Source organism: Chaetomium strumarium, assembly GCF_033439665.1.
Source record: "Chaetomium strumarium strain CBS 333.67 chromosome Unknown B0T15scaffold_7, whole genome shotgun sequence".
In the NCBI taxonomy this organism is placed as follows: domain Eukaryota; kingdom Fungi; phylum Ascomycota; class Sordariomycetes; order Sordariales; family Chaetomiaceae; genus Chaetomium; species Chaetomium strumarium.
Window position 1 is genome coordinate 1,424,039 of NW_026944435.1, and position 23,253 is coordinate 1,447,291.

Consider the following 23,253-nt stretch of genomic DNA (forward strand, 5'->3'; position numbering starts at 1 on the left):
AAATCATGGATGTGAAATGAAAGTTGAAGTTATGGTGTGGAACTGCAGCAGCTCCATCAGGTTAGCACCAACGCAGCCGCAACTTTGCAAGCTACGGTGGTGGATCAAGTTGGGCTGCCAGTCAGGTGGATCTATGTCCTGCCAGCTGTCAGCCCCTTGGTCCCAGCCTTGCCGGAAAGCCAGATCAACCACACTGTATCACAATCCACAATTGGGAGCTGCTGTACGGAGGTGAAGCACAGGCAAGGCTCTCACAACACACTCAACACGATCCTCACCAGCTGCAGGCAAAATGGTAGGCTGCTTCCTCATGTTTGTAGACATAGTCTCAATTCTGACAGAAGCATTAGGTTGTCCTTGCGGCGTCCATCTGCACCCGTGGTGGGAAGGCCGTCCTCGCGCGGGCATTCCACGACATCAAGCGGTCTCGCATCGAAGCTCTCCTCGCATCGTTCCCCAAGGCGGCAAACTCTGGCACCCAGCACACGACGGTCGAGCAAGACAATGTCCGATTTGTCTACCAACCGCTAGACGAGCTCTACATGGTGCTCATCACCAACAAGCAGTCCAACATCCTCCAAGACATCGACTCGCTGCACCTATTTGCCCAGGTGGTCACCAGTACCTGCAAGAGCCTCGACGAGCGAGAGATTCTCCGGAATGCCTACGAGCTCATCAGTGCTTTTGACGAGCTGGTGACGCTCGGTTACCGGGAGAACCTGACCATCAGCCAGATCAAGACATTCCTTGAGATGGAAAGTCATGAGGAGCGGATTCAGGAGATCATTGCCCGGGTGCGTCAGCGCGGGTTCCTGCAGACCACAGTCCAGCCACTGACCGAGCTGTACAGAACAAGGAGTTGGAAGCTACCGAGGAGCGGAAGAGGAAGGCCAAGCAGTTGGAGATGCAGCGCAAGGAATCGGGGAGGAGCGGTCGCAGTGGCGGCATGGGTGGCCGGCCGCCAGTATACCCAACATACACCCCGCCAGTACGACCCGCTATCACCGAGACATACGATACCTACGAGGCGGAGAAGAACAAGTCCAAGTACGCAGCGCGTATGCCCTCATTCCCCGAGCGCTTCGAGCTAACCGGAGCAGGTTTACTGCCCCGAAGGGCAAGGGCATGCAACTGGGCAAGAAGTCCAAGACCACAGATATGTTCGAGCGTGTGAAGACAGAGTTGGGGCCCGTGGACGATACGCCACTTGTTCCCGTCCCCGCCCCGTCTGCGCCGGAAGCGGCCGCTGCGGCCCGGATATCGTCGTCGCTAGACCGCGATGCGATCCATGTCACCATCAACGAGGCCATCAGCGCCAAGCTATCCAGGGAGGGCACGCTGAACTCATTCTCCATAAGCGGGGACCTAACACTGCGCGTGTCAGATCCCTCGCTCACTAAGCTCAAGCTGAACCTCAGCGCCACCCCGTCGCATGGTGCGCAATTCCGGACGCACCCTAACGTAGACAAAAATGCCTTCAACAGCTCTAAAACCATTCAGCTGGCAAACCAAGCGCGGGGTTTCCCGGTGAACAATGCAGTGGGCGTCCTCCGCTGGCGGGCCACGCCTAAGGTGGACGACACCAGCGCGCTGCCCATTACGTTCACCGTCTGGGTCAACAAGGGCTCCGAGGGCAACTGCACGCTGACCATTGAGTACGAGCTCTCTGGTGGCGACACGCTCAAGGATGTTAGCGTGATTGTGCCGTTCACAAGTGCCGAGCCATCCATTTCCAGCTTCGACGCTGTCTACGAGGTGTCGGGTGACAGCCTGGAGTGGGCGATAGGTACGGTCAATGATGAGAACCCCAGCGGGGCCTTTGAGTTCGAGGCGCAGACGGACGACGAGAACGAGTTCTTCCCGATGCATGTGCGCTTTTCGAAAACCTCGCCGTTTGTGGACGTCGATGTAAGTTCATTATGGCCCACTGAAGTGGACAAGCGCGACCGCTAACCGAGCTCACAGGTCCAATCGGTGGAGTTGATCGAGATGAACGAGGAGGTGACCTTCTCCAAGGACATCAAGTCAGTTGCCGAGTCATATGTAATTGAGTAGTAGACGCTCTGAGGAGAGCGGCTGGCAGGATGACGATCAATGTTCGGTGTTTTGAGCGGGCAGGTGTCTTTGGAGTGCGGGCGTGCTTAGAGACACGGCAGGAAAAGGCTGTAGGCTGTAGCTGTCTACAAGACCTCGCGATTTTCATGGGACTGCGTACACAAGCTGTCTTGGCTCTTATCTTGAACTCCCCTGGAACCTCTCAGTCCCTTTTGTCAACAATGGGCCGCAGTCTGAATCAAGCGCTGCAGTTAAGAGTGCACCAAGTGCAGTGTTGTGAGGCACAGTGCGAATATCCTGGTCGCCCAGTCAATCAATTAAAGTTCTCGCGCTTCACGCACCTCCTCTAATAAACAAGACCCTGACTACAGCATGCAGGAACGACCGCCTAAGGTACCTTACATGAGTGCTCTGCAGCATCAGATGGTTTGATAGCAAAGAAAGTTACCTACTATTTCTACACCTACAAGGCTGTAACATGGCTTTGACAGCGCCATCCACCCGCCCTTGCAACCATCACTGTCACTGCTGATACATCATAGCCGTCGAAGCCTGTGTTTTGGAGATAAAAAAAAAAAAAAAAAAAAAAAGACACCCAGGCCATCACTACACCACCGATTTGAACCACACTACCCCAGTACTACCATTCGAGATATGGCAGCAGCAACCAAGAGGGACATGACAGCCCCCGGCAGGCTCCCAGAACTCCAACTCTTTGGCGCCACCGCCCTCTCAACCCCGGTCACGGGCGGCCACATCGCCTGCAACCCGGCCATCGATCTGACGGCGACGGTCGGCGAGGCTAACACCACGCTGCATGTCTGGCGGGCGGGCGACCAGCTCGTGTCAAAGCATGTGGAACGGGGGAAGAAGGTGGAGGCGGTTCGGTGGAAGGAGGATGGTAATGTCTTTTTTTTATTTTTCCTTTCTCCTTTTTTTAACCCCTTCCCCCTCGCTTTGTACTTCTCCTTATTCTTTCGGTCTGAGCGGATGGGAAGCAGGATAGATCATGCGATCTGGTACTGATGCCAAAGGATAGGGCAGTTCCTCGCGGCCGGGTGGAGCGACGGAGTCGTCAGGCTGATGGGTCTGGAGAGCAGCAAGGCGGTGCACCACATCCGGGTGTGCGAGGCCGCGCAGCAGGCGACGGCGGCGGCCTCCAAGATTGAGTTCATCGCTTGGGCCAGGAATGTCACGGGCGAAGGGAGATGGCGCAGGAGAGAAGGGCGGAGCAGCCGGCGTCAACAAGAGAAGGGCATCCTGCTCGACGGGGACCGCACGAGCGATGTGGTCGTCGATCTGCCGCATGAGCTGACCTTCTTGGAGGTGGAAACCGCGCTGCCCAAGCTGAGTCCGCTTCCTGTTTCGGGCGGGTCTGGGTTAGTGCTGCTGCTGCTATTCATCCATTTTTTGGTGAGGCGTTGATTCGTGGCGTGGCTGACTTGGACTAGGGACGACATGTTTCTGTTCTCGACGACGGCATCGCTGGAGTTTGTTTTCCGGCCGTGCAAGGCAGAGGACGCGGACGATGTCCATGTCATGATCGTGGGGACAGCTGATGGCGGGATCCATCTCAGCATCTATGACTCCTTCGTAATTGGCACGTTGAAGCCCTCGCCTCGTGGAGATAGGGTCTTCCAGCTGTGCGGGCACAGCTCACATCCGGAGGCGTCGACTCACATGCTCCTGCTCCGACCGCAGGCATGGGACGGGGTGGCGTTGTATCTGGTGCCTATGGACCTCACGTTTTTGCACCACTCGCCTGTCAACCTGTCGCTGCTAGCATCTAGAACGACGACGCTCCAGAACCTTCTCCGCTATCTAAAGCAGACGCAGTCACACATGGCCGCCGAGTGGAAGTCAACCAGGGAACTCCCGGGGAAGTTCATGCTTGCGGTACAAGACGACTTGAAAAAGATGCCGAACGGAGACATAACTGTTGTCCAGGCACTGTATCACACGGTAGTGACGGGCCACGTCTTCCCGGCCGTAAAGGAGTGGCTCGTGGACAGTCTAGCTGAGCGAGTGAGCGTCGTCCGCAAAATGATGGCGAGCGACGTTACGAGCTGACAGTGTTTCTTAGGGACACAAACGTTGGGAGAAGGCCGTGGTTTCTGGGCTCACCAGTCTCCGCAGCCTGGTGCATGAGAACTTCATACCAGCACTCGAGAGATGTGGCGTCGTTCTCAGCCGCCTCCTCGGCATTGCCCGTTTCCACGAGCCCGAAGAGAGGATCGGGTTTGACGAAGCCCAGATCAACAAGCTCATGGATATCGTCTCGTGCTTGATGCTGGTTGCGCACAGGGTGCTTACCACCGTCATGGATGAGCTGGAGCACTTCAATGCCTTCTCGACCTGGCTGCGGTTCGAGATCGATAAGCAAGCCTCGTCATCCGTCAGCGAGGAGATTACGGAAACAGAGGCTGCGATGGACTATGCCAAAGTCCTGGTGTATATCCAGCACTACCTGACTAGCAGCCCGCTCGCGCTGTACTTCGACGAGACTGTCAAAGAGGACTACATCAAGGATCAGGAGATGATTGAGCCAGGCTCATCTCTGTTGGACCTCCTCGACAGGCAATTTCAAGAGCAGGAGGCCGGTCGACCCTACATGAAGGTGCTGCCTCGAGTAGCCTTCCTGTTGAATTACCTGACTTCCAGGGCCAATATTGTGTTCCAGGGCATTGCCGAGGCAGAGAAGCAAGGCGTCCACTTCGGCCAAGCGTCCGAAATTAGTATTGGCAGAAAGATCTGGAAGCATGAGCTCTGGACGAGTCGGCCCAAGAGAAAAGCGGGTTCCTCTAATCATTGCCTGCGGTACGTGTGTACCTGGCTAACTAGTCGAGTATAGGGTGCTTCGGCTGCGGTATTCACCGCGTTGGTGCCGGAAGACGAGAAGTCTAAGAGTGCGTCTACTGCGCCCCCTCCGGATCGCCCCCTTAGCAGCTGACACGTTGTCTAGTCTACATTATCCGCTCCGACGTCCCGCTTGAGAATGGTGTTGGGCGTCCAATCCCGGCCACGACTTGCGGTCTCAGCCTGCCGGACGACGTAACTGTTGTTGACATGAAATTTCTTGACGACAACAGTTTGTTAGTCCTCTGCAGCCGATCAGGTATGTTCTAGACTCGGAGAGGAGCGGGGGAAGTTGGGCTGACGAGCATCCAGATGAACCAACGCCTGTTCTCTTACGCATTGCGTACCAGTCGTCCCACTTGTCTTATGAGAACTACACGCCGGGGCAATGTCCATCAATAATGGCCCTCGGTGAAGAGACCGGGGTGTACTTTGCATTCTCCCGGATATCTGGCTTCACCCCTGCCCAGATGGAAGTCCAGCGGGCGAGCAAGGCGAGAGGTGAGATTCCTGCCAGAGTCTGTCTCCTGGGCCGGGATAAGGCCATGTACAGGACCTATGCGCTCCCCGGAAACCTGCGCAAAGAGTCTTAGCAACTCTAGCGGACACCGTACCAGATGAAAGAGGCTCGATACTTGAACGTAAGGTGAGCTGGGAGCGGTGATAGCATGGGAAATTGACCTTGATGAGATACGAAACATTTAAATACCCCCACTGCGACGGATATGCGGTGTAGATGGAATAGAAGAGATACATCAAATAACTCTTGCCATCGGTCCTGTGTAAGTTGTCCACAGTAACCTATACGCGTATGGCGGCGTGTATTGCCCCTGAACCGCTGTCTGGCCAGGGACATGGACAAGGGGCCTAAACTCAAGTTCAACGCCACACAACACACACTTTCAATAGCTTGAAGTGTGAAGTGATGCCGTACGTTACACAGACAGGTCCCTTCCGTTGCCGGAAATAGCGGACTCCATGGCAGGAGCCGCCTCTTGTTCGCTCTTCCTCTCTGCATCCCATGATGATAAGCACCACTACATATGCGGAACAACTTGGAAATCCCGGAATACGACCCAAGAGCAAAACACAATATATAGGATCGCCATAAACAATAACCACAAACAAAATGGCCAACAAGTCGACCACCTCTACCGAGACCGCCGTCCCGGCAACCCCCGCAACATCCGCCCAACCCCTCTCCAACCTCCCACAGCTCACCCGCATCGTGACGGGCCACAACTCCGAGGGCAAAGCCATCGTCCACACCCACGGCCCCTTCACCTGGGCTCCGTACGACGACAATAACCTGGCTTTCTCAGTGCCCTTCACAACCTCGACATTCCCGCCGGACCTGAACGACGACGCCGACATCGCCGAGCACGAACAGCTCATGACGTCGGGCAAATTAGGCCTTGTCAACCCGCGCGGCACGGTCCTGCGATGCGTGGACTTCGCGCCCGGATACTCGTGCGCCATGCACCGCACGCAGAGTCTGGACTACGGGATCGTCCTCGAGGGCGACATCGACATGGTGCTGGACAGCGGGGAGCGGCACTCGCTGAAGAGGGGGGACGTGGCGGTGCAGCGGGCGACGCAGCACCAGTGGGTGAACAGGAGCCAGACGAACTGGGCCAGGATGATCTTTGTGCTACAGGACTGTCGGCCGCTTGTGGTGGCGGGGAAGGAGATGGGGGAGGACTTGGGTGAGACGGGTGGCTTGCCGCCGAGTGGGAATTGAACCAATTGTTAAGGTAAATGGAGCACGGAACTCTTGTCGAGGTTACTACCATTCTTAGCTACCTAAGTTAGTGGGTCTTCGCCTCAGGTGCCATATATTTCTACGGCTTCGGCCAGCCCTCCTGCAACCAACTTTACCCCCGTTTTCATAATTGAAAATTGAATAGGCGGTTTACATAAGGTAGGTAGGTACCTTACGTGTACCATAGGTAAAGCCACTTAAAACGGTAACGGAGAACGCCAGCCCACAGCGCGGCTGTCAGCTCAACCGTCCGCCAAGCATAGCAGTTATTGACCCCTGCTGCTTTCACCTGAAACACGGGCAGCAACCCACGTCATTGGGTGCGTTGCCAACAAATACGGTAAGCAACTGCAACTACTAGTACACGACAATTCACGGCCATCATCATCCAGGTCAATGCTGCGTACCTAATATCACTTTAATTTGGACCACATCATCAATACACAGATTGAACACCTCTAGGAAAATGCAAATGTGATACCAGACACAACATCACTCGAAGGCAACCACAGCTGTGTAGCTCGAGCAGCTGCTTCCGAACTACGCATACGCCACCGTGGTCCCGGCCCCAGAAACTAGAGGCATCTGAGAGGATCCTTAGATGGCCGAACCTACAGTTCCGCCGCCGGCGCCCTTCGCAAGGCTGAGACCGTCGGCGACGATGCCGGCAACAATCTCGTCTTCCGGGCCTGCTCCGGCATCCCAATCCTCGTCGCAACCATCTCAAGAACAACAACAGCCACCCCGACCGCCCAACACCAGTCCCGCCATCCCCGTGACGCTCAACGAAGCCGCTCTCGACTCGCCCACCTTCCGCGCGGCGGCAGTGCACTTCTCGGAGCAGCTCGACGCCATCGAGCGCTGGCTCGACAGCTACGCGCGCAGCACGTCCAAGCTAGTTCACGACATAGTGTCCCTCGAGGACTCGATCAACGCGTACCTGGCGCGCATCTCGCCGCCGTCGATCGCCTCGGCGGCCGACTCGCCCGTGCTCGACGCCGACTACACGCTCCCCGCGCTGCGGCGGGCCGGGGACGGGGCGCGCGACTGGTGGACCGGCGTGCTGGGCGTGGTGCGCCGGCTGGAGCCGCTGGGCGTCGAGCCGATCCGGGCGTTCCTGCAGGGCGAACTGCGCACGTTCCGCGAGGTGCGGCGGGCGCTCGACGCCGCGCAGAAGGCCTTCGACGGCACGCTGGCGCGCTACGTCTCGCAGAGCAAGACCAAGGAGCCGAGCGCCCTGCGCGAGGACGCCTTCGCCGTGTTCGAGACCCGCCGCACGTACCTGAAGGCGAGCCTGGACTATTGCCAGATGGCGCCGCAGGTGCGCGCCGCGCTGGATAAGCTGCTCGTGCGGGTGTGTGCGGACGTCGGGAGGGAGATGAGGAGGTCTGCCACGGGGGCCGTTGCTGCAGCAGCAGGAGGAGGAGCAGCAGCAGCTCAGAGCGCGTGGGCGGACGAGTTGGAACGGATCAGGGGGTGGGCGAGGGAGATGGAGATGACCGAGGGCCTGTTCAAGAGGGAGCTGCAGATCGCGAGGAGGGATATTGGCGAGAGCACGCTTGCTGCCTGCAAGCCGTCGCGCGAGTTGGAGGACTACAGCGTCTCGACGGTGCCGTACCTGGGCTCGAAGGGCCCGATGAGCATGGAGCAGCGCAAGGACCAGGTTGCCGTCATCTCCGAGAAGCAGGGTTGGCTGTTCCTGCGGCTTCTGTCGGGCAAGCCGGTCAGGACAACGTGGGTTCGCCGCTGGTACTACTGCCGCGACGGCATCTTCGGATGGCTGGTGCAGGGGCCCCAGGGCGTGCTGCAAGGCGACGAGATCGGAGTGCTCCTGTGCAGCGCCAGACCGGCCGTGCAGGAAGAGCGGCGCTTTTGCTTCGAGATCAAGACCAAGACGCAGACCATCCTGCTGCAGGCCGAGACCCAGGCGCAGCTGATCGAGTGGCTCGAGGTGTTTGAGGTGGCCAAGAAACGGGCGATCGAGGCCAGCATGGGCCGGGACCAGAGCGCGCTTGCCGGGAGTGCCGATCCGGCCTTCTCCATCACTCCGCCGTCGATCCCCGAGTTCTCTGCCAAGATGCTCGACAACCTCGACGAGCCGGGCGGCGTCTTCGAGAAGCAAGCAACGCTGCCGCCCCCCGGTCAGGACGGGGCCTGCCGCGTGCGAGCTTCGACGCGCCCCCTCGTCGGGCCATCACCACGCACCTTGGCCGTGAAGAAGGCGAGACCGGGCGGGAGCATGCGGCACGTATTATGCAAAAGCTGGATCTGCACCGCAAGTCTGCCTTTGCGAGCTCGGTCGACGCCTCTAGCTCTCTCACGGTCGCCGCGGGCATGATCCCGAGCGTGGCGACCTCTCCGCAGCTCGGGCAGGCTCCCGGCCCGCCTGCACTCCGCCTCTCTAATCCCCTGCTGGATCAACACCCGGGGAGCCTGGCTCCGATAACGCTGGCTAAACCGCCCGTCACAACGAACCTTGGCAAGACCGCGGTCCTGGCAAGCGCAAACGCGGGAGCGGCTCGTGCTCTACCGAGCGCTGTCCTGGCCAACTACTGGGGCAGCAGTTCCTACACATCCTTGTACTGCCCGCGTCCCGAGACGCCGTACTCTCCCAAGCCCGATATGACGGATCCGTTTGTGGCCACGGCCATGCCGCGGACTCCGGGCATTGAGAAGACGCACCCGCCGCTCAGTCTCCACAGGAAGACGGTGAGCGTGGATGCCACGGCTTCGGACATGAAGGCGCGAGAGAAGGGGCCGTCCGATCAGTTCCCGCCCAACTACCCGCCCGAGCTCAGGGCGCAGTATGCGCAGTTCAGGCTGTTCTTCCCCACGGCACCGGTGGACGACAAGCCGGTGCTGGTGTTCAACGCGGCCTGGTCCAGCGCCTCGGCCGACGGCAAGGAAGGAGGCATGGCTGGGAACGGACGCATCTATGCCACGCCCGACCGCATGTACTTCTACGGGCACCAGATGGGCCTGGTCGTGGCGTATGCCATCAACCTTGACAGCATCGCCGAGTTGACGGCGGCACCGGGCCGCGACTGCGATTTCATCTTCCTGCATCTGAACCAGGCGATGCAGGACATTGCCTACTCCCGGATTACGATCAAGGTGTTCCTGGAGGACTTCTCGCTACTGCAGTTGCGCCTCACCCTCCTCGTCGACGACCTGCAGGCGGCCGAGCCGATGGAACCGGCCGAGATCATCACGGCGCTGAGCAACCTGACCAGCGGGTCGGACGACAAGCGGAGCCCGAGCGTGGAGAGCTGGGAGGAGGTGTTCTCGGACACGCCGGCCGACAATGGCACGCGGTTTGGCCGGCCCATGCTGGGACGGGCCCATGAGTCGCACAGCAGGCACAGGCCGTCTTCGCGCGGCGGCCCAAAGAAGGCGGTTCCCAAATTCCAGCTGCCGGCGCACCCCGTGGTGTACGAGCCACCGGACATGGGCAAGAGCGTGGCCGAGCGGCACTTCGAGATCAGTGCCAAATCCTGCTTCCACGTCCTCTTTGGCGACAAGAGCTTCGTCTTCCCCAAGCTGTACTATGAGCGAGGCGCCAAGGACATTGCGCAGGGGCCGTGGGAGCTGCAGGACCACGGGCGCATGCGGCGGCAGTTCCGCTTCACGGTGAAGCACGTCGACATGCTGGGGCGCAAGAAGGCCGGCGACGTGGTCGACACGCAGACCATTGACGTCTTCAACGACCACATCACCTACGTGGTCACGCACATCAAGACGCCGTGGCACCTCCCGCACTCGCACGCCTTCCGGCTTGTCACCAAGGTGGTCATCACGCACCTGGCCAAGTCCAAGTGCAAGCTCGCCGTCTACACCAAGGCCGACTGGTCCACGACACCCGCCTTCGCCAAGAACATGGTGCAGCGGCAGGCGCTCGACGACGCGGCCAACGACGCCGAGGAGCTCGCCGACATGGCCACCGAGCAGGTGCGCAAGCTGGGCCCGCACAGCCGCACCAAGCGCGCCATCCAGCTGTACGGCAACGTCGGCCAGCAGGCCCAGGTCGTCGTGTTCTCGCCCGAAACCATGGCGTCGTTGTCATTATCATCATCATCGTCATCATCATCCCCAGCCGAGGGTGGCTCCGGCGGCGGCGGCGGGCAGCAGAAGTCGGGCGGCGCGGCAGTGCGCCCGCGCACGCTGACCGACATGATGCTCGAGACGGGGCGGTCGTTTATGGAGAGCGCCATCACGAGCGTCATGATGTGGGCCTTTGCCGCGGTGCGGCGCATCTTCAAGATTGTCACGGCCAACCGCGTGATCCTCCTGGTGCTGGCCGCCAGCGCCGCCTACAACCTGCTGGTCATCTCGCAGGGCACCGCGACCTGGTGGGTCGAGCGCAAGGCCTCGCGCTACATGAATCGGCTGGGGGTCGGGCCTAACCTGGTCATGAGCAAGGCCATCTACCTGGCGGATCTGGAGGAGGCCGCTGGTAAACGCGCGGCGCCGGAAGGGGAAAGTCAATGGTTGGTGTTTTTTTTTTCTTTTTTGTTCTCTTTTTTCCTGTCCTTTTCCTCTTGAATCCGTTGCTAATTCTGCACCCGACAACAGCTACGCGACATTCCAGTCCCTCCTCAACACCACCACAGTCAGTCTCGACGCCCCCTACCAAGACGCCGCGCCGGTCTCGCCGTCGGCCACCATCGCCACCACCAGCAAGGTGACGGCCCGCCGGCTCAGACGGGTGCGCCAGCGCATGGGCGCCTATCGCCACGACCTGCTCGTCGCCATGCGCGTCATCAACAGGATCGAGCTCGAGATGGTGCAGTCTGAGTGGGAGAGCTGGCTGGCCGGGGAAACGCGGCGGTGCGAGCAGGTCAAGGAGTTGTTGCTCACTGGAGACGGTATAAGTACGAGCAGCGGAAAGAAGGAGAGGGCCGTGCCGCCCGTGCAGAGTGTCATTCATGGACTGGATCAAGATGGCAGTGGTGCTGGTGCTGGTGCTGGTGCTGGTGGAAAGGAGCGGCGGGCGGCGCTGAGGGAGTGGTTCTCCGAGTATTGCACGAGTTGCGCCGAGGAGCAGAGAGCGGTGCATGAGCGGATGGGGCTAAACTTGTGATTCGGTTCCGCCACCTGACTTGCATGGGTAGGTATGTATGTACAAGTACCTAGGATAGACGGCTTGGTGGGATGGATGGACGGACGGATTCATTGGGTAGCGAGCATAACAAGTTGTAATCATTCGGCTGCATGGCGAGTAGGCGCATAGTTAAATGATAAGTTATTTTAATAATTTTCCCTGTGTTCACGAGGTGCGGATATTTGATGTAGTATAAGGAGCTATCGCCGTCGGAGCAGCAAGTGGCAGCGGCTTATAAACCCGGGAGTCGTTCCTATCCTTTTTTTTGCTTAACAGCCCGTGCAGCCTTCCGGGGGCTTGTCTTTTACTGTCACGGTTTCCATACCATTCCATCTAAAGGTCGAAGGCAGATGGTATCTGAGCTAAGAAGGTAGGTAGTCAGCGTGGAAGGAGGAATCCGCCCTGTCGACAGACGAAGCACATGGGAACCATTCCGACAACGGGCCATCTGCCTCCCATCACAATCTACCTTACCTAAGGTACCTATTATGTCATACATCATCCAGTTCCTTACCTAGAAACCTGCATTCTCAGCGCCAGCCTCGTGTTCCTAATAAGCCTGCCGTTCCCATTTATCAAGGTAGTCCTCCAAGCCAAAAGACGCTGGCGTCTCCTTAGTGGTTTCTCAAGTGGCAACGGCTCAACTCGATCAGCCCACGTCATGGTCCGATCGCAAGTCCGCGCTTGGAAAGCCCTCGTCGCGCTGCATTTGCTGGCAGTCCCAGGGGCCCGCGCCAGGCCGCAAGGAGGGGGGACCACGTCAGCAGCGCCCATGGCGTGCAACAACTCGCCCGACCTATGCTCCCGCGCCTACAACAACATCACCCACATGGGCGCCCATGACAGCGCCTTCCTCCGCGACGCCACCACGGGCAACAGCATCTCGGGCAACCAATTCTTCAACGCCACCGTCGCCCTGTCGGCCGGCATCCGCATGCTCCAGGCGCAGGTGCACCTCTCCAACGGCGTCCTCGAGCTGTGCCACACCTACTGCGCGCTGCTCGACGCCGGTCCGCTCGACGCCTGGCTGGGTCAGATCAAATCGTGGCTCGACGCCAACCCGAACGAGGTCGTCACCCTCCTGCTCGTCAACTCCGACAACCAGCCGGCCTCCTCCTTCGGCGAAGCCTTCGAACGCTCCAGCCTCTCCGCCTACGGCTTCACCCCCTCTTTCTCCTCCTCCTCCTCCTCCGGCGGCAGCAACACCAGCAGCGTCATACTCTGGCCAACCCTGCAGCAGATGATAGCAGCCAACACGCGGCTGGTGACCTTCATCGCCCCTTTGCGTAACAACAACACGTCTGACCAAGCATCATCATCACACCCGTACCTGCTAGACGAATTCGCCCACGTCTTCGAGACGGCCTGGAGCATCACCTCGCTCTCGACCTTCACCTGCGCGCTCGACCGGCCCGGCAGCCTTTCCGCTTCTGGCGCTTCGGGCGCGCTCGCCGCCGGCCTCCTGCCGCTGCTGAACCATTTCGCCTATGACATGATCACGCAGGACATCCTGGTGCCCGACGTCGACGACATCGACGTCACCAACAGCCCGAACGAGACCGAGACCGGGGCACTGGGTGACCATGTCAGGCGGTGTATGGCCGAGTGGGGAGGAGGAGCAGGAGCAGGAGCAGGAGCAGGAGGAGGGATCAAGCCGGTGTTTGTGCTGGTGGATTTCTACGATCGCGGACCTGCGATCGAGACGGCCGATCGAGTGAATGGCATTGTAGGGCGGACCGTAGGACGGGTGAGTGAGCCGGGGAAGTCTCACAAGAATCTTGGGAGGAAGTTGGAGGCTGGTGGTGCCGCCGTGGCGGCTATGGTGTTCGGTAGGTTGTTGTTGGAGTTTGGTTGGGGCGTTTGAGGGCTGGTGATCATGCCAGTGGGTTCTCAACTTAATAAACGACTGAGGAATGGTTGATTTTCGATAGGCAAGTATCTTGGATATCACGGCGTTCAGGAACCTAGATGGGTGGAACTTTCCTTTTCTCGGTGCAAGCCGCCTTCGATACTGGGTATCGTCCCACAAAACAGAAATACCCTCTCTGATCGTGACAACGACAGAATGTTCAGAGCGCAGTGAAGGGGAGAGAGAGAGAGAGAAGGAGTAATGTTGCAATAGAAAATTACGAAATCCCCCACAGCGAAGAGAGAAGGCCCCGTACTCAATACATTGCAAGAGTTTGCTCTCGTCTAATACGCTGCAAAGAAAGGCTTCGCGCGCATCCTGGCTCAAGAACAGCCGCAGAGCACCATGGCTGAACGAATCAGGCAAAAGACGGTTGGACTGGAGAGTGAAGGGAGGGTAGAAGAGGACGCTAGAGATTCTTAGGAGAGGAGAGGTCACGGCGACCATGCATCGAGTGATACTGGATGTATGCTGTCGTCGTGATTGAGACCTGGAAGTCCTCTTTTTTTTCAACCAGCACAAACGTTGCAGACAACGTTGGCGGGCAAAGAGAACAAATACTGATTCAGATTGCCGGACGCCCGGTGTTGATGAACAACCTTGGAATGAAGTGCTGGATATCTCCCGTAGTTAGCGGGAGTACTCGGCACGCACTCTTTGCCTCGGCCGTCGTAGCAGACGGCACATTGGCTTTGCTGGAGTTGCAATTCGTAGGAAATTTTCGATGGAGCTCGAACGACATTTTGATGAAGTCGCTTTCACTCGTGTCTCCAGCTGCGCACTAAGTGCTACAGCTGTCAGCCGTTTGCGTGTTTTACTTGAATCAGGGTTGGGGTTATAGCTCTATTATGTCTACTACACGCAATGTCTGTGCGGGTGTGTCTAGGTACGCTAATTGCTTCTCTCCTTCTCCCAATGTCAGCATCGTCGTTAACGGCTGTACATCAGTCAGAGACCTATGTCTCTGTTCTCGGTGTTGTTCTGAGGAGTGATGTGGTTAGAAGCATGGTATCAGGCGGAGTAGCCCTCCACCTCCTCAATGTGAAATATCAGAGGCCAGTAATTGAATGGCGAGGTTGGTTTCGTCCGTCGTCCCACCAAGTCGAGCATCTAGCTCACAGGTAGATCATGTCCTCACGTTTCGCTGGAGCATGTTAGCACAAGACGCAAGCCAACACCGCTCCCTCACGGTGGGGAGTAGGAAAGGAAAGGGGAAGGGATTTGCTTACGGCCTGTCCCAATCCACTTGACGGGCACGCCCGTGAACTCCTCGACGAACTTGACGTATGCCTGTGCCTGCGACGGCAGGTCCTCCTATCACGGCATCAGCAAGCACCCAACACATCTTTGGAAGCCAGAGGTAGGCGTACAAATCTCTTCGTAGCGGTCGTCGGTGTTTGCCAGCCCTCAAATTCCTTGTAGACGACCTCGCACCTCTCGAGGAGCCCGAGATCGGCCGGAAAGTAGTCAAGCTGCTCCCCGGTGCTAGGGTCCTTGTAGGCGACTGCAACCTTGACAGTCGGGAAGGTATCGAGGACGTCAAGTTCTGCAACGCCTTTAGTAGCTCGTCACGCCAACGTGCGAACCCAGTTACACATAGGGACGTACTAGTCAGGTTCCACGCCGTGTAGTAGTTGACCGACGCCGAGTACTTCAGTACCACGAGGTCTAGCCACCCGCATCTCCGTTTCCTGCCGGTAGAGACACCCCATTCCCGGCCGATCTCTTGCAGCTTCTGGCCCACCTCGCCGACATCTTCTGTCTTGAAGATGCCCTCGCCTACTCTTGTCTGGTTTCCGTTAGTGGAGCGCACAAAGGAGTGCGTCAGGGTTTGTTACGAACTGTGTACGCCTTGGCAACACTGAAAGAGAGTTAGCAGATACTCGCAGACTGGTCTATCAGGTAGAGAACTAACCCGATGATCTCTCTGCAGCGCGTATTGTTAGCCAATGGCTCAGATCTGAAGCTTATCCGTGGCAACTCACTTGATCTTCCTTGGGTTGATTGCTAGCCCGGTAATGACACCGCCCAGCCCGGTGTTGCTGCTGGTGACGAACGGATATGTGCCTTGAGAAGACTGTCAGCCCATCCCTCACTTGGACCGTGCTGCAGCACAACAATCCCACCATAGTCAATATCCAGCATCAATGCGTTCGCGCCCTCAACTAGGATCTCGACACCGCTCGCCTGGGCCTTCTGCATGTAGTTGACAGCATCGACAACAAACTCGGGCAGGTTCTTGCGATACTCCCGGAAGCGAGCAATCTCCTCCTCCACGTCGTACTCGAGCAGGTCACCGAACCTCTTCTTGTAGCCGGCCGCCAGGTGCCGCAGCTTCTTCTCAAAGTGCTCCTGGTCGAAGATCTCGTGCACCCGTATCCCGTTGCGGGCGGCCTTGTTTGAGTACGAGGGGCCAATACCGCGGCCGGTCGTGCCGATCTTCTTGTTCGCGAGCTCCCTCTCCTCCAGGCCGTCGACACGGGCGTGCAATTCGAGGTTGACCTGGGCACGGTCGCTAACAAGGAGGTTTTCGCGCGCGTGCTTGAGTCCCTTCTCCTCCAGCGCGGCAAGCTCCTTGAAAAATGCCTGTGCATTGAAGACAACGCCCGAGCCGATCAGGCTGACGCAATCCGGATTAATGAGGCCCGAGGGAAGAAGGTGGAAGCTGGCGAGAGAAGCGAGGTTAACTCCTATTTCACGGTGAAAGGCGTGGGACCAAGGGGATCGCACTCGTAGGACACGCCATTGGCACTGCAAGACACGGTCAATTAGCTTTTGTACACCCCTGATATTCCAGATTGGCAACATACACAACAGAGTGGCCCGCATTATGGCCACCTGCGGCACGAGCGCAAACCCGCGCATTCTGGCAGAGAATATCACTGAGCTTTCCCTTGCCCTCGTCCCCTAAACGCAACGTCTCGAATTAGCGAAACCTCGCAAGAGACCAACCACTGCAAACAACACCCACCCCATTGGGAACCAAGAATGATGGTCACCATGTTCAAAGAAAGCCGAAACCGGCAGAGAACCAGTCCCAATTCGCGATCTGATCGAGCAGCGAAGAAAACTTTGGATGGGAAATTTAAAGCGCTCTTCCAAGGCTGCACGCGGGGTTTCGCGGGCAATCCCTGACCTGAGTCACAGATAGTAACTTAGGTACTAGCCGTATGTTAGCCTCAGTTGCCAAACGCGGGGCATTTTCAGCTGTGCAAATCGCGGGGCATAAAAGCTTGGCTTCCCACTTTCAATCCCGTGTCTCCGGCTCCGAAACCGGGGTTTGCCGCGGATGTCAGACAGTCAAACATGAAACCACACAACGGGAGGTTTACATAGCAGGCACCTGGTACATTACATACTGGTTATTAATTCCCTTTCCGGAGGGGAAGCAGCACCATCCTGAACAGTTCTGAGTTGGTCTTTCATTTGGCCTTTCAGTACCGTACCTAATCGTCATAGGCAACTGCGGCCTTCTTGCGGCATGTCTTCCGCTGCACGCCATCTTCCTGTCAGCTCAGCCGATAGATCAGCCAACCATCGGTCTGTCCGGTTCCATAGCCGAGATGGATGTGAGACTTTCGGGTTCTTTACCCGTACACATCTGTCCTCATGCGTGCCAGACTCCGCAGAGCCCGCTGAGATCAAACGGGAGACGGCGTTCTTGTATCAGAGAGAACGGGCAGTACGCCCGCCATATTCCGAAAGGCAAACGGTGAGATCACGAAGCAACAGCTCCCGGCCTGAGACATGTGTTGCCTTGAGCTCGGATGGGGGACAGCTTCGCTCTACTATACACTGCATCGCAATTAAGCTACCTACTCATGTTGTATAGAGACTCAATGAGTTGCTGACATGTCCATGACCGGACTAGAGCTCTCGCTAAGGTTAATATATCTGTAAGGGAATTATAACTGGAGTTGTTCGTCGCTATCTAGGACACTTGGTGGCGATCAAACCTCGGGACGCTCAATCCGATAGGCTAGTATGTCAAATAAGTTCACAGTTGAGGCTGCAAGAAGATGTGATGTGGAACGCTCTGGCTTTGACTTTAGGTACAATACCAGCCCAGACCATTGGGGAGGATGCGGTCGCCGCCTACGGTCACGTTCGTGACTGAGTTGGGCAACCAACAGCGACGCTTAGCTTTATTCCCAACTCAGCTATCACCAACATAATAAGCTAGTCCGCGGAAGGAGAATCAGGCCTATATCTAAAGTCCCTTGCTTTGACGCAAGATACATTAGGAATGAGGTCAAGAATGGAAGCTTTGTGTTGATCAGGTCCCCTCATCTCACCTACACTCCCACCTCAGCTGAGGATTGCTTCGCAAGAACCAATAAGGGAGTCAAACATGAGCAAACCATACAAGCAGGGGACATCTCAGTCGCTAACGATTGGACAGGTCCTGCAATCAGTACCTTTGACGCATGCTTGATTATCCAAGTGGCAGCAGATAGAGGTTCGAGTTCTCTACTGCTTCCGAGTCATCATAGTTGCACATAAGCGGCAAGGTTTGAGCTGGTATAGGAAGTATTCTCAAGTACCTAGGAAAGTTCTCCAACCCCCAGTTCCAGGACGGGCAGTGAATGCTACGCATGGTGTAGGATGCGATCTCCTAAGCTCCTCCGGAGTCCTTGTGTGAACTGGCGTTGATGTTGATTGACTGAGCAAACACCGAGTTTCTATGCAAGCGAAAATTTAGATTGTTATCGCCATGCTTCTACAGTCAAATAGAATACGATATCTGCATCCTGTAGTTCTGTTGTTGAGAGCTATTAGTACTACTAAAGGAGCCATCTTGGTCGTGATCGTGGTGTCTGTGTCCTAACGCATTGACCACCACTTGCCCTTTATGACAATCGCCGGTCGTATCAGCCAATCAGCAACACCCATTAGCCACTTACACAGTAAACACGGGCGTCCCCGGCGGCTTCGCTTCTCCTCTTCAACCAGCCATCCAACGCCATTAGAAGCGAAATTTGCACTGTCGACCCTCACACAGTGTTGACATCTTTAGAGCTTCTCTGGACATTGCTTACATCGAGTCCCATTCTCTTGCATGTGAGAACGAGTTGGTCGGAGAGCTCGGAAGCGTGTGTGGGGTCCGCCCACCGTGATAAGACCACACGAGCGTTGACCGGCAGTGGGAGTGTAATTACGCCGGGACAGGCCGGCATTGGGCAAAGATTGTGAAAGATTGCAGTCAATTGATTATGCCGACGCTTGATGGAGTCTTTGGCATGTAGCCAGCCACTATCACATGTTTGCATTTCAGGGTACCTTCGTGGTTAAGGTGAAGACGGAAAGATCCCGGAAGAGGAAGGTGTCAGGCGTCAAAACTCTTTCTTCTCTTCCTGTTGGATGTCGCACATTTTGCGGACCGTGGGCACTCGCGAGCTCGGCATTTGAGCCAAGACATCAAGTCCCAGAGAAGCGGGAAGTTGGAACCTGTTGTGCAAGCCTGCAGCCTCTTGAGGCTGTTGGGGATGGGCGGAGCCTTTTTGCATTTGTTGAATCTCGCTGACCAATGGACGCCTTTTAAAAGCAACCATCGCAACTTCAAACACATCGCTAGTACTGTACCTCGGTATCAACTTTTCGATGAGCCCTATCGCCACAACTGGCATTTTGGATGTGGATAGGAGAGCACTTTGCCTCCGATCCCTTCTGATGGGTTTCTGGCATGTGATCCAATGCTCAGAATCTTGTACCGGCGGTCGGTTTGTTCGCACGATCCGGCCACAATCAGTCATTTCCTCAGTCGCGCCTCGCTGCTCAAGGTACTCTACGAAAGCCGGAGCCACGGGTTCGAGAAAGCACCCTGGTCGCTCCACTCGGCCGTGACTGCTCCAGGCGGGAACAAACAGCTACACCGTGTAGAGTGCTGAGATCTCGCATCCCGCGGCCATCCGAACTGACTCTCCGCTTTGCCGGGCTGCAATCGATGTGCCTCGCTTGGGTACCTAGTGTAGGGCCGACGTCGACGACACATGAGACGTGACGCTACCAGCGTTGCGCCGAGCCAATTGAACGCGCAGTTATCCCAATGGCAGATCCGCCTTTGCCTTGCCGAGCAGGGAGGCCTATCGCCCGATACAGTACACTTCTCCGTTACCATGCTTCAAACTCAAAGACCCATCACACACAGGCTGATTGATCGATCTTGGAGTCGGCAAGCTCGCAAGGGATGGGGCATCGCCAGGGAGAGCAAAGAGAATGCCAGTAGGGTTAAGAAATATTAAACATGTAATCACTCTTCCGCTTCATTCCGGAAACCGCTTTCTCTCTGATTAGATCCTCTTTTTACCCTTTACCCTCTCTCTTTCCCTTAGCCCGGGTTTTCGAGTGAGCTGTTCTTGCCTTATTAGTTCCGTCTACCTAGCTCGTCGAGCTTTCATCATACACAGTAAGGATTTCACTACCTAGGTTGCTTGACGTCTCTGGGTGGCAAACCCTAGTGTGACGTGCATATTGGCGGGAAAAGCGTTGGGGAAGCTCGTCCCTGTACAAAACGATTGCACGACCAACACGCCATTCTTCTCCTTGGAAACGCTTCTACGCTTGACAATACCGTCTTGGATCAGCCCAGAAGTCGCAACCATGGCGTCGAATTCAGTAATACTGTCGCTGCCCAAGTCGTCGCTATTCCGCTTCCCGCCCAACCCCAACTCGGGATTTATACCGCCACCGCCTACCGGCAGCACGCCGTTCGCCCCGCCAATCGACATACCAGACAGCATCTACCACGCCGTGCTCGATCCGCGAGTGCCCATCACCATCGCCGCTGTCTATGCGGTTACCGCCAAGGCGCTCAATGCCTACAACAAGTCCACCGGGAAGAGGCCCTGGGCCATCAGCAAAACACTCGCCTTCCGGTGGTTCGTGATCGCACACAATGTGTTCCTCGCCGTCTATTCGGCATGGACCTGGTGGGGGATGCTCGGGACCATGCGTCGGAGCGTGGCCAGCCCTCTGGGACCCGAAGGCGTCTCGGGCTTCATCGATTCGATGTGCCAGATAAACGGGAACGCCGGGCTAGGAAACGCCGCCTTCTTCAACGAGCAGACCAACTCGTGGCAGACGTACTCGCCTGAGACGGTGCTGGATGAGAACGGCATGCCGAGCAGGTTCACCGCTGGGCGCATCTGGAACGAGGGTCTCGCGTTCTACGGCTGGTTGTTCTACCTGAGCAAGTTCTACGAGGTTTTCGACACCCTCATCATCCTCGCCAAGGGCAAGTTCAGCTCGACACTCCAGACCTACCACCATGCCGGGGCCATGATGTGCATGTGGGCGGGTATGCGGTACATGTCCGTGCCGATTTGGATCTTCGTGTTCTTTAATTCATTCATACACGCTATCATGGTAAATTTGCCCCCCGCCCCCGCCCCCCCCTCCCGGCTGTGGCATGTCGGCGGCACATCGTGGCGGGACCGGATGGCTGACAGTACGCGCCACAGTACACATACTACACCGTGACGGCATTCAACATCCGCGTACCCCTGTTCATCAAGCGCACCTTGACGTCGATGCAGATTACGCAGTTCGTCGTGGGTGCGTCATGTGCCATGGTGCACTCGTTCATCAGCTACAGCATTCCGGTCATCACGGCCTCCCAGACCGATGCCCCCGCGTCTGCGGCTTCCGCTCTCGCCAACGGCTCCGTGGTCGCCGCCACCGCCGGCGTGCTTGACAGTGTTAAGGGCACCTACGCACGCCAAGCCATGCCCTGCATCACCTCGAGCGGCGAAACCTTTGCCATCTGGCTCAACGTCTTTTACCTCGCCCCTCTGACCTACCTCTTCGCCAAATTCTTCGTCGAGAGCTACCTGCGCCGTAGCAACGCCGGTCAATCCAACCCGACTCGCCCAAGCGCCGGAGTGGCAGCCCGCCGCCTAAGCCACAACGTCCAGCTTGCCGAGAAGGCTGGCTGGGAAGCTGCCAGGAACGTGGAGCGTGAGGTGTATGGCCAGGGTAACGAAGAGGCGGTCGTTACCGAGGAGACGAAGAAGGCGAACGGAGATGCGGGTTCCATCGGCCGAGTGTTGCGGAGTAGGAAGTAAGGGTCTGACGGCCGCCCAATGTCCAACAAGGGGGCAAACAACTGCCGGAGGACGAGACGGGCTACGCGGCCACAGCCAACCTCCCGATGCCAAAAATTCCTTGGTTGGTAATCGGGAACTGGCAACCGACAGGGATACTGCGAACCGACAACGGAATTACAGCTGCTTCCCTGTCCGTTCAACCGATCTAACGGTGGCCACGAGATACTATTTCAGCCCGTCAGGAGGGGTTTACGAACCGTGTCAATGAGGTCACGAATAAAACGAAAGGAGCGCGCACACAAGAGCACTGACACTACAGGCATCTATAGGGCTGCCTGTCGTTGAAGAGCGAAGTTCACATACGGGGAGGGAGACGAGATGTGCGCTTGTATTTCGGGCAGTCAGCGAATTGGTTTTTTAACGTCTGGTCAACATGGGATTGATGAGGAGCACGGCGCCGGTGATAGGAAGGGAGCATTGCATTACGTGCGTTGTGTTTATTAGTCTTCCTTCAGCACAGTCCTTCATAAGTGCGTTGATCGGTAAATGGGTCGGAGGACAGGAGGCAATGGAAGGCGAAAAAAAGTCTTTTGAGTTTTGTAAGATTTACCAAACAAGGCAACTCATCGTGTGATGTCCAAGTTGTCCAATGCGGTTGCTTACTGCAGTGGTGGCGTCCACTTCCTGATGAGCATGATGCGGGCAAACGACGTTATTCGACAGCATACCGCAGGAAGATGAGGACCTGTGGTACTGTAGGTCCATTGGCTCGAGATTGGCTTGAAGATGCTCATTGCTTTCAGGGTGAATAAAACCAGATCGAAGTTGAAGTGATGGAAGATCTTCCAAGATTATCGGGGCACATTGCCAACATTCTGAAGCCAAGACAGATTAACCTCCGGTGCCTCCGAATGTCATCATCCTCATCTTCAGTCCATCCTCATGCTCGTAGTGCCATGCCATGCCATGCTATGCTATGCTATGCCATGCTTGAAGGGATATGCAGCACATCCAACCTAGAAGCTTTTCTAGCTTCGTGCCTTAGCAAGCCATCAACTTAAAAAGCCAGAACCACGTCTATGAAACGCCCCTCCAAACATAACGCCTCGCTCCGGGACAATGCTCCAACGAAACTGAGTCGCCGTCCCAACCATACCAAACTCGGGGCCGAAGATCGGCCATCAGGATATGTTGACAAGACCGTTTGTCGTCCCTGAGGCCAGGAAAGAAATAAAACGCATGCAACCCACATGACTCGACGATGAGATGTTCTGGAAATCATCCACTGACCCGCCCAAAACCATGAGAGGGAAATGTCGCCTCTCTCCCGTCTCTTCCATCAATGCCCCCCCATTACCAACAGCGCGGGTATATCCTCCTCACAGTCTTCGCCCTCGCCTTTCCAAAATATTGCAGGGTGTAGGAGAACGACCGGGGATGCCACCCAAACTCCGCTCCCGTTGCGGCCCTGGGAGTCTAAACCAGAATGAAATCGAACAATCTATGCCCTGGGCCCCCTTTATAT

General features: G+C 56.9%; 7 protein-coding genes across 7 annotated transcripts; 6 read left to right on the forward strand and 1 right to left on the reverse strand.

Annotated features, from left to right (window-relative positions):
• The first annotated feature begins 198 nt into the window (after positions 1 to 198).
• Positions 199 to 2,382, forward strand: B0T15DRAFT_302189 (uncharacterized protein). Its single transcript, XM_062863825.1, has 5 exons — positions 199 to 295; positions 351 to 794; positions 851 to 1,047; positions 1,101 to 1,908; positions 1,966 to 2,382. Exons 1-5 carry the CDS (start codon positions 293 to 295, stop codon positions 2,053 to 2,055), a joined length of 1,542 nt encoding a protein of 513 aa, XP_062718125.1. The 5' UTR covers positions 199 to 292; the 3' UTR covers positions 2,056 to 2,382.
• A 351-nt stretch (positions 2,383 to 2,733) lies between these two features.
• B0T15DRAFT_514392 (anaphase-promoting complex, cyclosome, subunit 4-domain-containing protein) lies at positions 2,734 to 5,504 on the forward strand (the record flags this gene model as incomplete). The annotated part of the gene is made up of 7 exons (XM_062868116.1): positions 2,734 to 2,956; positions 3,095 to 3,434; positions 3,507 to 4,080; positions 4,139 to 4,876; positions 4,907 to 4,961; positions 5,018 to 5,170; positions 5,224 to 5,504. The coding sequence occupies 7 exons, from the start codon at positions 2,734 to 2,736 to the stop codon at positions 5,502 to 5,504; spliced, it is 2,364 nt and encodes a 787-aa protein (XP_062718126.1).
• A 268-nt stretch (positions 5,505 to 5,772) lies between these two features.
• On the forward strand, positions 5,773 to 6,679 carry B0T15DRAFT_302180 (uncharacterized protein). The gene has a single exon (XM_062863824.1). The coding sequence runs from the start codon at positions 6,041 to 6,043 to the stop codon at positions 6,650 to 6,652; it is 612 nt and encodes a 203-aa protein (XP_062718127.1). The 5' UTR covers positions 5,773 to 6,040; the 3' UTR covers positions 6,653 to 6,679.
• Positions 6,680 to 6,990: 311 nt separating this feature from the next.
• B0T15DRAFT_542687 (uncharacterized protein) lies at positions 6,991 to 11,927 on the forward strand. The gene is made up of 3 exons (XM_062869938.1): positions 6,991 to 8,814; positions 8,892 to 11,160; positions 11,246 to 11,927. The coding sequence occupies exons 1-3, from the start codon at positions 7,275 to 7,277 to the stop codon at positions 11,751 to 11,753; spliced, it is 4,317 nt and encodes a 1,438-aa protein (XP_062718128.1). The 5' UTR covers positions 6,991 to 7,274; the 3' UTR covers positions 11,754 to 11,927.
• A 294-nt stretch (positions 11,928 to 12,221) lies between these two features.
• Positions 12,222 to 13,893, forward strand: B0T15DRAFT_302276 (PLC-like phosphodiesterase). Its single transcript, XM_062863826.1, has 2 exons — positions 12,222 to 12,253; positions 12,355 to 13,893. Exon 2 carries the CDS (start codon positions 12,436 to 12,438, stop codon positions 13,636 to 13,638), a length of 1,203 nt encoding a protein of 400 aa, XP_062718129.1. The 5' UTR covers positions 12,222 to 12,253; positions 12,355 to 12,435; the 3' UTR covers positions 13,639 to 13,893.
• Positions 13,894 to 14,512: 619 nt separating this feature from the next.
• B0T15DRAFT_542691 (Adenylosuccinate synthetase) lies at positions 14,513 to 16,855 on the reverse strand. The gene is made up of 11 exons (XM_062869939.1): positions 16,655 to 16,855; positions 16,494 to 16,590; positions 16,414 to 16,434; positions 15,810 to 16,348; positions 15,669 to 15,750; positions 15,599 to 15,610; positions 15,526 to 15,544; positions 15,292 to 15,472; positions 15,054 to 15,229; positions 14,913 to 14,997; positions 14,513 to 14,827 (listed from the first exon to the last, which is right to left on the reverse strand). Exons 1-11 carry the CDS (start codon positions 16,683 to 16,685, stop codon positions 14,799 to 14,801), a joined length of 1,272 nt encoding a protein of 423 aa, XP_062718130.1. The 5' UTR covers positions 16,686 to 16,855; the 3' UTR covers positions 14,513 to 14,798.
• Positions 16,856 to 20,042: 3,187 nt separating this feature from the next.
• Positions 20,043 to 21,954, forward strand: B0T15DRAFT_302349 (fatty acid elongase-like protein). The gene is made up of 2 exons (XM_062863827.1): positions 20,043 to 21,048; positions 21,144 to 21,954. The coding sequence occupies exons 1-2, from the start codon at positions 20,284 to 20,286 to the stop codon at positions 21,744 to 21,746; spliced, it is 1,368 nt and encodes a 455-aa protein (XP_062718131.1). The 5' UTR covers positions 20,043 to 20,283; the 3' UTR covers positions 21,747 to 21,954.
• The last annotated feature ends 1,299 nt before the right edge of the window (positions 21,955 to 23,253 follow it).

Coding starts and splice junctions, on each gene's coding strand:
- B0T15DRAFT_302189 (XM_062863825.1), top strand. Junction 1,048..1,100: donor GCGGAGAAGAACAAGTCCAA/GTACGCAGCGCG, acceptor TAACCGGAGCAG/GTTTACTGCCCCGAAGGGCA. Junction 1,909..1,965: donor CGCCGTTTGTGGACGTCGAT/GTAAGTTCATTA, acceptor CCGAGCTCACAG/GTCCAATCGGTGGAGTTGAT.
- B0T15DRAFT_302180 (XM_062863824.1), top strand. CDS start 6,041: ATGGCCAACAAGTCGACCACCTCTACCGAGACCGCCGTCCCGGCAACC.
- B0T15DRAFT_542687 (XM_062869938.1), top strand. CDS start 7,275: ATGGCCGAACCTACAGTTCCGCCGCCGGCGCCCTTCGCAAGGCTGAGA. Junction 8,815..8,891: donor AGCAACGCTGCCGCCCCCCG/GTCAGGACGGGG, acceptor TTGGCCGTGAAG/AAGGCGAGACCGGGCGGGAG. Junction 11,161..11,245: donor CCGGAAGGGGAAAGTCAATG/GTTGGTGTTTTT, acceptor ACCCGACAACAG/CTACGCGACATTCCAGTCCC.
- B0T15DRAFT_302276 (XM_062863826.1), top strand. CDS start 12,436: ATGGTCCGATCGCAAGTCCGCGCTTGGAAAGCCCTCGTCGCGCTGCAT.
- B0T15DRAFT_542691 (XM_062869939.1), bottom strand. CDS start 16,685: ATGGTGACCATCATTCTTGGTTCCCAATGGG. Junction 16,591..16,654: donor CATTCTTGGTTCCCAATGGG/GTGGGTGTTGTT, acceptor CGTTGCGTTTAG/GGGACGAGGGCAAGGGAAAG. Junction 14,828..14,912: donor CAAGTGGATTGGGACAGGCC/GTAAGCAAATCC, acceptor AACATGCTCCAG/CGAAACGTGAGGACATGATC.
- B0T15DRAFT_302349 (XM_062863827.1), top strand. CDS start 20,284: ATGGCGTCGAATTCAGTAATACTGTCGCTGCCCAAGTCGTCGCTATTC. Junction 21,049..21,143: donor CATTCATACACGCTATCATG/GTAAATTTGCCC, acceptor TACGCGCCACAG/TACACATACTACACCGTGAC.